The sequence below is a fragment of the Monopterus albus genome, unplaced genomic scaffold, assembly GCF_001952655.1.
Source record: "Monopterus albus unplaced genomic scaffold, M_albus_1.0 scaffold35.1, whole genome shotgun sequence".
NCBI lineage: Eukaryota > Metazoa > Chordata > Actinopteri > Synbranchiformes > Synbranchidae > Monopterus > Monopterus albus.
In genome coordinates this window covers 1,462,749-1,473,059 of record NW_018127915.1, presented here as the reverse complement: position 1 = coordinate 1,473,059, position 10,311 = coordinate 1,462,749, and the positions used below count along the sequence as shown (strand labels likewise).

The 10,311-nt window shown below is 43.0% G+C and overlaps 1 protein-coding gene across 5 annotated transcripts in view; it reads right to left on the bottom strand.

Moving 5' to 3' along the window:
* mgat5b (alpha-1,6-mannosylglycoprotein 6-beta-N-acetylglucosaminyltransferase B) overlaps positions 1-10,311 on the bottom strand; it is a 60,284-nt gene that overhangs the window by 28,472 nt on the left and 21,501 nt on the right. For all 5 annotated transcript variants that reach the window (XR_002274734.1, XR_002274735.1, XM_020597795.1 and 2 more), the window contains 5 exons: positions 9,816-9,960; positions 5,890-5,999; positions 4,376-4,449; positions 3,574-3,741; positions 1,568-1,732 (listed from right to left, as the gene is read on the bottom strand). Coding sequence is in view for 3 of the 5 variants with exons in the window: in XM_020597795.1 (XP_020453451.1) it covers positions 1,568-1,732; positions 3,574-3,741; positions 4,376-4,449; positions 5,890-5,999; positions 9,816-9,960 (662 nt within the window). In the remaining 2 variants the exon portion in view is untranslated. The remainder of the gene's footprint in view (positions 1-1,567; positions 1,733-3,573; positions 3,742-4,375; positions 4,450-5,889; positions 6,000-9,815; positions 9,961-10,311) is intronic.

Sequence of the window (10,311 nt, the reverse complement as noted above, 5' to 3'; positions counted from 1 at the left end):
CATCTCTGCTTTTTGCAGATGACATCCCGGTTGTGAGAAATGCAGCTGAGTGTAATTTGTAGTTTCAAATGGCCAAGTCCAGGTTGCTCGTATTTATTTATTTATTTGTTTATTAATTAAACTCTTTGTGGCCACTTTAAATGCATTTAAAATCATATGGAGCATTTTTGTCTCCATTTAAGTGTCTTGTGCTTCGATGCACTGAGGTAAAAAATAAAATAAAATAAAATCAACCTGGGACCTGGTGATGAATTCAGACCACAGCTCCCCGATGCACTTGTCAGACCGGACGGATGGTGGAGACGTTCTTCCACCACAGCTGCTGACTTATTCATCTGGCCTCACATTTGTGTGAGGAAACTCCTGCCCACATTCCACTACCGAGTCTGGTGGTTTGAAATGGGCCTCCGTCTACTTCACTTATTTAGCACCGTTCATATATTACAGCTCGATGGGCATTCCCCCAGAGGAGCTGGAGGAAGTGTCTGGAGAGAGGGAAGTCTGGGCATCTTTGCTTAGACTGCTGCCCCCGCGACCCGGTCCCGGATAAGCGGAGGAAAATGGATGGATGGATGGTGCCTCTGGTGAAGACTGTCTATTTTGACAGCGCTAATATAAATAGATGCTAAATAGATAGTGATGCAAGTGACAGTGATGTTTTAGTATTTGCAGTTTCCTTTTATACTAGTTGTTAATCTCAAATTGGCTGGCTGAATTACTGACTGTAAAGTTTGGCACACCCTTATTTCCACCACTCAAAAAACAGTGACCAGCCTAAGGAAAAGGTGACTGCAGGCACCTCACTGAGAGCAGCTGAAGAACATTTCAACAGCATGCAATTTACTGTGTCACTGCCATGTGAAACAGCTACGAGAAAGACAAAAATAACTGCAATCCAAGTGTAGCAGTTAAGAAGCTGGCAATATCATGTGGGTGTTCGCACATTAGACTTTTATCTCGTGTAATAAAAATCTTAGTAGAGTACTGAACATTTATTGTGTATTTCCTAATATGCAATCGAAATTCCCCACCTTGAGGATAAAAGATGATTCTGTGGTGCAAAAAACAGCCTATATTATAAAAGGCCTTTAATTTATACGATATATACACCAGGAGGTAATTTCAGTGTAATGTCATCAGAAGTGTGCTCCAGCAGGCAGCACTCTGACACTCCGTGGAAGTGTCCCTGTAAATGGTAGTGGTGAAAGTGCAATAAAGACAATCAAAGACGGCGAGAGTCTACTCTCCATCATTATCTACTTAAGTCTGTAACGCAACATACTGTGATTCACACAGATTAGCTGAAGATAAAAGGAGAAAATGTTAGTCCAACAAAATGTCACTGCTGTTCTGGTAAGTTAGTAGCCTAGCATATTGGCATTACAGGCTTTCTCAAAATTGTGATCCATCTGGTAAGTTAGTAGCCTAGCATATTGCCATTAAAGGCTTTCTCAGAATTGTGATCCGAAACATCCTCTGCTAAGATGAAACCACAACACACGTTCTCTTATCCTACATTTCCTTTCTCCGGTGTGTGCAGGTACGTGTCTGTGTGCCTTATACTCGCCCTTTTTTGCTCTCTCCAGCGGCCACTGAGCTTGTCATCCAGCCGTCGAGCAGCAGAGGCCCACTGTGATGCCAGCCTGCGTATGCGTCTCTTCATGAAGCTCAGTGATTCCTTCCCGGTGCCCACCCGCTCCAGCAGAGTCCCGGTGTCAGACTGGAAAACCGCCTGGACGACAGGAGGAATAAAAATCACTGGATAGAATCGTACATGTATGGAACTTCCGCCTTTCTGCTGTGTTTCATTACTTCATGCAGATCTTCCACTCCACTAAAGAACAGGCTGATAGACTTATAGCTTGGCCAGAAGCAGAAAAAACTAATACAAAACAGACATTTATGCTTGGTTTCTATAAGTGGATCTTATCTTCACTGAGTGTGGTTAAGACGGTATAAAACAGAGAAGAGCCTTTCATATCTGGCTTGTGCCCTAAGCCTCTCAGACAGGGTGTGTGAGGCATCCCTAGGTCATCCTCATAAATAGTCTGCTCTCATTTTACATCTCCCACTTCACCAACTACAATCATTGCTTCACAGTGCAATCCCAGCATGCACATTTTCATCAATGGGGGAGCACAGAGGACTTAAAGACAAGATGAACTGAAGAGAAACTGACACACACACACACACACACACACACACACACACACACACTCATTATAAAATGAACTTAGATCCTCTCAGATAAAATCAATATGCAGAGCTGTACTGTATTCTCACAATGCAGGTGAATTATTGCTCTCCAGAGCAACTTGTGTACAGCACAGCAAAAATAAGTACCCAAGGGAAGCATTGGGATTAGTCCCAGAGCATACAGGCTGGCAATTAGAGCAGAAGGTAGAGCTGCAGGGTGAAGTCACATCAGGGCCCAACACACTGGCTGTAAATTATATAGGGAGGAGGAAACAGAAGCAAATGGGGGAATAGGTCGTGTTGAGAGGCCACAGCGCATCACGTGTTGATGCTGAAAATGATGTCACTCCCTGTTTACAGAACAGCAATGAAAACAGGGAGTGACAGCCGCAGTAGCACGACGTCAGACAGAATCATTTCAAAGCACTGTGTAGCATCAGCACCAAGTTACCAATCTGCACTGTCTCTAAAGTGTTTGTTAAAAAATATTTCTCATTTTCATCCTTTTTCTTCCTAATCTGGTCATTTCATATTTATACCATAGACCCTGTGACTGCCAAGATCTGGACCCCTGTTGGCATTAGGAGAGTGTAGACCACCCTGTGCCTCCTCAGTGAGTGTATCACCTGGTATGTTTCACCTGACAAAGATTTTTACGTACTTTTTTCCAAGCAGCAGAAATGAAGCCAGTGTAGAAGTGTCAAAATGTGTATTTTGTCGAATGGCCACTTGAGGCTGGCTCCAAAATGGACTCCTATCTTAAAATGTCCAACTTTACAACAGAAATAAACCTGTTCATAGCCTAGCACAAGAAACAGCTTTGGTCTCTATAGCTAATGCCCCTTTCCATGACACCTGTATGGGGGATGAATTTTTATATAACTCGGCCAATTAAATTATTTTAAGGCTAAAGGTTCCACATATGGGTGTGGTCACTTTGAGTGACAGGCGGGAGGGTCCTGCCACAGGTGGCTGACCGCTAGCTGTCTCGAGAGCTCGACTCATGCTCCATCTCTTTGCCCATAATTGGAATTAGCCATAGCAGGCAGAGCGAAGCCCTACCAAGAAGGTGACGGCCTGACTTCAGAAAACCAGTGGGTGACGTCATGCAGGGTTCATCCATCTTTTATATACAGTCAATGACTTTTTACCAAGATTGCTCCCTCACATTGAACAGGTGTGCTAATCCAATACCAGGCCCCAGCGCAGCAACAAGGGCACGCTCCTCATCAGACTATGTTCTTCGCTGCTTGTTCTTTCCAGGAACTGGACTAATGTCTCTGCAATAGTGGACAGCTGTTTTACCTCTATTCCAAACCCTGTGCTCCCAGGCGTTTCCCCATTCAGCTGAGTTGTCCAATTAAAATGTTGTGTTACCTGTCTCTTGGGTGGTGGTTTTAAGGTGGGTACAGCAGTCTGGTTCCTCCAGGCCAGCGGGGGGCAGAACCACTCAACCTCACTGAGGTAGACGAGGAATGAGCAGTCAGAACCATCCACTCCATAAAAAGCATAGCAAGGGTCTGAGGTCCAACGAGCGCGCATCCACTGGGAGGAAAAAGGCGCAATCTTTGTGTTCTTAGAGCAGTAATAAGATGTGAAACTCTTACATATCACAGTCCTAGTTATGGAGGATGATTTCATCCATAACCAGGACTGTGATATGTTCCATTTCCCAAAGACAGTAAGAATAAACACAGCCCTTGCACATGTATTTTTCATACAAGTCACCATATGTGACCTCTGTAGACATTTAACTCTTAGCTGCAGTTACTCAGTACTGTATATTTTCACACAGTTTTCTTTTCTTAAATGCCTTCACCGGTTTCCACACAGTTGGTAGAAAGCACATTTTGGGCATGCTGTATTGTTTGCTTGTGAAAACACTGCAATTTTCTACTGCTGCTATTTTGAACATCCTGTTATGGTTGTGATTCATACAATGCATCACTATACAGTTTATCTATATGCACTTAGTTTGTTTTATTCTTTTTTTCTGCTTTTCTTTGCTGTCACCTGATGCAACTTGGTGCTAGGACTAGCCAGTTTTCCACAAGGAAACTTTAAACATTCTCTTATTATACAAAATTGATGTTGCACCAAAGCGAATCCCCGGCAGAGGACAAAGGGATGTCTGCTCTGCGTGAAACCGCTGGGATGTAAGTGAGATATAAAGACTTACGTCCATCTTGCTGGGGCAGTCTGGATAATGGGGATCTTTTGGAATCTCACATTGTGCTAATATTCCATCCCTAACTGGAGAAAAGAAAAATGCAGGGTGTTTATTAAAGTCTTAACACACTGACAACAGACCACACATGAGATACTGGCACAAATTAGACACAAAAAAGAACTCCATTATTTGGACTCTTTTTTTTTCCTTTTTTTTAAATTGATCTACGTTTTCAAGTGCAACATGTTCTGGTCACCCTTCATTCTGTTCTCAACAGCTTTTATGAATTTATCAGGTTTTATGTGAGGCTTATTTTAGCAGCACAAAACCCTACTTCATAAAATACCCATTGACCTCCTGGTTAATACTGATTGATCAGGTCTACATTGTTTCTCCAGGGCATTAAGTCTGTTAGTCCTTTGCAATAAAGTATATATCTTCCTGCCTTTGGGATAAACAGAGATAAATTAGACAGTAAAGTCAGCTAACAAGCTCCTGTAAAAGTTTGGGCTCCCCTACTAAATGGTCAAGTCTCTGTTCCAACCCACTCACTGGATTTACTATAGATAGACTGCATTAGTATGATTCTTGAAAATCCTAATCTTTCCTTGCTCCACGTTCTTGCTGATGTCTTTCTGCAGCTCAGCTAACCCTCTCTCCTTTACTCTCCCTGCCTCTCCCCCCTTCTTTTCCCTTTCATTTATGTGAAGGCTCTTCAAGCCTGGTGCCTAATTAAAGGAGAAGTTGCAGCTCCCCCACCTGCATCCTGCCAAGCATCAAAGAGCACAATCACAGACAAATAATTGCCATCCATTCTGATTAGCATGATAACAGCAGAGCTCTCACGATGAAAAGTGCGACTGCCTGCCGCTGTCAAAACTTAGCCAGGTTCAGACCCGGCCTCGTATGAATGATAGCAGATATTATGACAAATTAAAGCAGGGTATCTGGCACTTTTTAATGAGACAGTGAGTTGAACTGTTTTCATTTATAAAGTGCAATGCAGTGGATACACAGATGGAATTAAACTGTGAATTAAGTTGTGTTGTCCAATTTCTATTCAGTGGCCAATAATGAAATTGATAATGAAAGTTAATAAAGAAAGCGGATTCCATTAACTAGGCAGTAATTTATCATCAAAATGTGAACATCGTGCAGTTGTGTGGTTACAATATGGCAGCGACTACAGAGAGCTGTGCTGTGCACACAAGTGCTCTTCTATCTTTACACAAATAGCGGCTTGCTGTTTGAACAGGTAATGTGCTGTGAATAATGTCTGTCATGTTCTATAAGATCAATCAGCAAGTGCATGTTAGACACAAACTGTGCATTCAAGTGTGAGACGATATAGGCTTGACAGCTGTGCTTATATGGGCAGAGAGGACAAGTGTCTTAAGATGAACCTGAAATGCACAGTGGAGATTCATCTCATGGGCTACAGCTATGTATGGTGTCCTCCAGGTGTGTCAGTGGGCAGCGAGCAGGTTGTGTGTGTGTGCACATGTGTGTGTTAAAAATCCTACCTCTGTTGCTGGCCATGCTGCGCTGCAATAGCTGCTCCACCCTCACCGCCATGTCAGACATGTTCTGGGCTATGGCCTGGATACGCTCCACTAGCCCCATAGGCTGAATCCTGATCATGCACGTCACAAAGGAAGAGAGTAGCTAAAAATATTCCAACCACAACCATCTTGTAATGACCTGAATTCTCTTCAAACTGCAATCAGGCGTCTTCGGCAGAAAGAGAGAACTATATTTCTTGTATGGCTTCTTTCCATCTAATGGCGTTTGTTGTTTTCCCACCCTTCATAGTGAGCATGAAGTAGTGGAACGCTAATCGTCTAGAACTTGAGGCGTGAAATCGAAAAAGCTTTTCAACACTGACAGATAATATATCTGTTGCGATAACAAAACGACTCAGCATATTAAAGTGCGTCCCTGGGAGACAATTAGGTTATTAACAAATGTGTTTCACTGCACTTGACCTGTGGCCTAAATGCTGTTGGCAAAACAACGAGGGACCAATATTTACTGTGTGATGGAGAGGGAGATATGAGATGAGAGCAAAAAGGAAGAAGGGGGTTTGCAATAAACAATATAGCGCAGGGCTATATTTCCAAGGGACTTCAAAAATCTGTGGCATGTCAAAGAGAAAGAGAGCAACAGCAGCTCATCTGAAACACTGTTCCATCCAGGACTGCACTCTTAGTAAGAGTTTCATTTCACCCTAGAACCTAAGACTTGCTGTATGTACAGTCAGAGCTGGAACAAGCCCATGACATAACTGCTCTCTAACATCAAAACGCCTAAAGAGAAAAGGACATCCTAGTAAATATGATCGTACTGTGCAATGAAAACCCTTCAGCGGAAAGAAGGCAAATGTTTCAGCTTTTGCTGCAACACCTTAGGAATGTACTGCAGCTACCGATATTAATGGTTTCATGCAATAAATTATGAAGTATTTCTGAAATAGACGTCTCTCTTGCCTCGGCATCTGACTCAAAGTCAGGTTGACTAGAATTGCCAGATATCTGCTATGTGTGTGTTGTAGTGTAAAATTTGTGCAACTCTTTATGAAGCTAAAAGTCCCAAACTATTTCCTGGAGCCAGAGATGACGTCTTCAAATTGCTCGTTTTTTCAGTTTTCAGTGCAGTACTCTGGAGACAATGGGGAGCAAACCTTCTTTTGTGCTTTTGAGAAGCAGGTCAGTGCCAGTGACTTGTTGATAAGACAGACACTAGTACAGTAAAGTACACACAGACCACAGAGCGGCACAAAGGTTGTCACTTGCACAGACAGACTTTTGTGCTGTCACATACAGCAGAACCATCTGATATTTAAACTGCTGAGTCTCACCCATCAGCTATTGAAGAGAAACAGGATGACATAATTACTTGATTAAAATTAAAGCAGGTTTTTCTGAAGATCTCACATTAACATGAAGGGTCAGCTCTGACCTTGAGCCATGGAGTATTTTTTAATCACCTGAGTGAGGTAAAATGAAATCACGAGGTATCACAATGACAGTTTTACCACCAAGCTGGTTTAAAAACCACTTGGCCTTTATCGCTGTATCATCTCCTGTTTAGTCCCTGCGAGGCCAATTAAATGACTTTTTAGAACTATATGACCAAGTGCATAATCACAGGCCATTTTGTAGAGAAAATTAAATTCCGTAGGTGTAATATCAAGCTGCAAACATAATTACATGCACAGTTTTGGTCAAAGTGCAATAAATATTTTTCCCTCAGGCTTGTGAAAAGCAGGAGTCAGGTCTGCGGAGGTGTGGGACCTCTTCTGTCACTGCAGTCTTATATTAGATTCATCTACTGTGGCTGCACATGTTATTGCAACACCAATTAATATATTATCAGTGGTGGTTGTACAGACCCTGTTTCCTGGCTGTGAGGAGGAGGGAGGTGCTGTCCAAACAGGCAGCAAAGGCAGAAACAGGAGGCAGCTTCCTCTCCTCAAACCCTGAGCAGGTGCAGGCATGAGGAAAAGGTCTGTTGCCATAGAAACCACGGAGCGCACATACACAACTCTAGCCTGGCATCTTCAACTTGTCCAGAAAGACCCCTGCTCCCGCTTTTTTTGGTAATACAGTCTCTTTAATTTCGGCTCATGAAGAGGGAGGGAGTTTATTCCAACACATATCTTCTTCAGCACCAAGAGGCGTGATCTGCTGGGATGCCCCAAGGCTTCATACCAGGTCGCCTTCCTTTCTTCACAGTGTCTCTCGGGTTCTCTTCAGCCTCCACATTTTTATCTTGCAGTTTCTATCGCAGTGACATTCACCTTTGGCACACAGGTTGATCTGGAGGACAAGACCAAATACTCTGCAGACCACCTTAATTTCAACCTTGACTTCTTTGAGCTGCTGTTCTTTCCTGGCCTATTTCAGCACCTTTCTATTATTACTGATAGAACTACAGTGACCACCACCAGCACTGGAGGAAACGATGCTTCCTGGAACCCAGTTTAGTACAGTAAATAAAGAGTAACATACTAGACTGGCTCCTGCTTGGAGGACACCAGTCATGACAGCTGAATCACACAGCACTGTAGCACCTGGAGAGTCTAATAGTGAAGATATCAAAACTATGAAACAACACATATGGAATTATGTAGTACGCACAAAAGTGTCAGCAAAGCTAAATGTGTTTCATACTTTAGGTTCCACAAAGCAGCCTCTGTTTGCCTTGATGACAGCTTTGCACAACATGGGCAGTATGTTAAGCAGTATGTTAGCCACTCTCTTCGCCTTCTTAATATGTCAGAGACCATCGGCTGTGAAGAGCTGAGGTTATGTTGCCAGACAGCAGTTTCAAGAAATTTTGTTGAAGTGCAGCCATAAAAATCAAAGCTATGATGAAACTCGCTCTCATGAGGACTGCCTCAGGAAAGGAAGACCATGAGTTAGCTCTGCAGCAAAGGAGAGGTTCATTAGTTTACAGCCTCAGAAATCACCAATTAACGGCAGCTCAGATTAGAGTTGACATCAGTGCTTCTCAGAGGTCAAGTAGCAGACACATCTCAACATTAACCGTTAGGAGTAGACTGGATGAATGGGGCATTCATGGTCGAACTGCTGCAAAGAACTGAAGGAGACCAACACGAGAGGACACTTGCTTGGGCCAGGAAGCACAAGGAAAGGACGGCAGACCAGTGGGACTCTGCTTTGGTCTGATGAGTCCAAATTTGTGAGAAAGAGAAGGTAAACAGATGGTATCTGCATGTGTAGTTCCTGCTGTGAAACACAGAGGAGGAGGTGTGATGGTGTGGATGTGCTTTGCTGGTTGGGGGTTTATTCAGAATGCAAGGCACACAACTTAACATGGCTCCCACAACATTCTGCAGCCATGTGCCTTCCCATCTGGTTTGTGCTTACCGAGAGGCCATCTTTTGTTTTTCAACAGAACAACGACCACAAAAAACACCTCCAGGCTCTGTGAGGACAATCAGACCAAGGAGGCGAGTGATGGAGTGCTGCATCGGACGGCCTGGCCTCCGCAGTCACCGCACCTAAACCCAGCTGAGATGGTTTGGGTTGAGATGGACCACAGAATAAATGAAAAGCAGTCGATAAATGCTCAGCATATGTGGGAAACTCATGACCTCCTCTAGATGAGCACGAGCCAAGGTCCCACATTTTATGCATGAACATTTTATTCAAATGCAGAACACAAGTGGCCAATGCCTTTCCTCTAGCTCTCTTACTGTTGGTCAGACAGATGAGCTAATACACTGCTCTTCAAGAGCACAGTAAATTCTTCATCACATTTTTTCTAATTTCTGTGCCAGTAATGTATTGCCTTCCCCAGACACTTTCAGAGCCAACCATAAAATACTTTGGCAACAACTGTATCCTCTGCTAAACCAAAAGTGTTGGTCTTATAAGCTACAAAAGGAGCATTCTCTTGTTCTTTGCAACATGCAATGCCGTACCTGTCCAGGGCCGAGCTGAGCTCATCCAGCCTGTGGGTGTCGGTGGTGTTACCCAGTTTGGACAGGGCGTCCATTCTCTTCATAATGACCTCCAGCATGTCACTGATTTTCCTCAGCACCCCACGAGACTCTTGCCCACCAAGTACTAAAGAAAATGAAGAGACACACAGATACTGTACAGTAGTATGTAAGCATACAGAGGAAGAATAAAAGTGTAAAGATGATAAATTAAAATAAAAATGACTGAATTTGACATTGTAACTGTAACACTTGCCAAGTGTTTAGACAAGGAATTATTAATCTCTAATTAAGGCCAACAAGCTGGAATAGGTTCGGCTACTGGAGCAATGTATGGTGTTCAAATGAATTTCACAAACCATATGTTTGAACACTTTCTTACTGTATTTGAACGTGTGCACATATACAAAACAACTTAATTAAAATAATGAAAAACATGGAAAATGAATAAACCAAAATAACAAAAGCTTAACCGTGT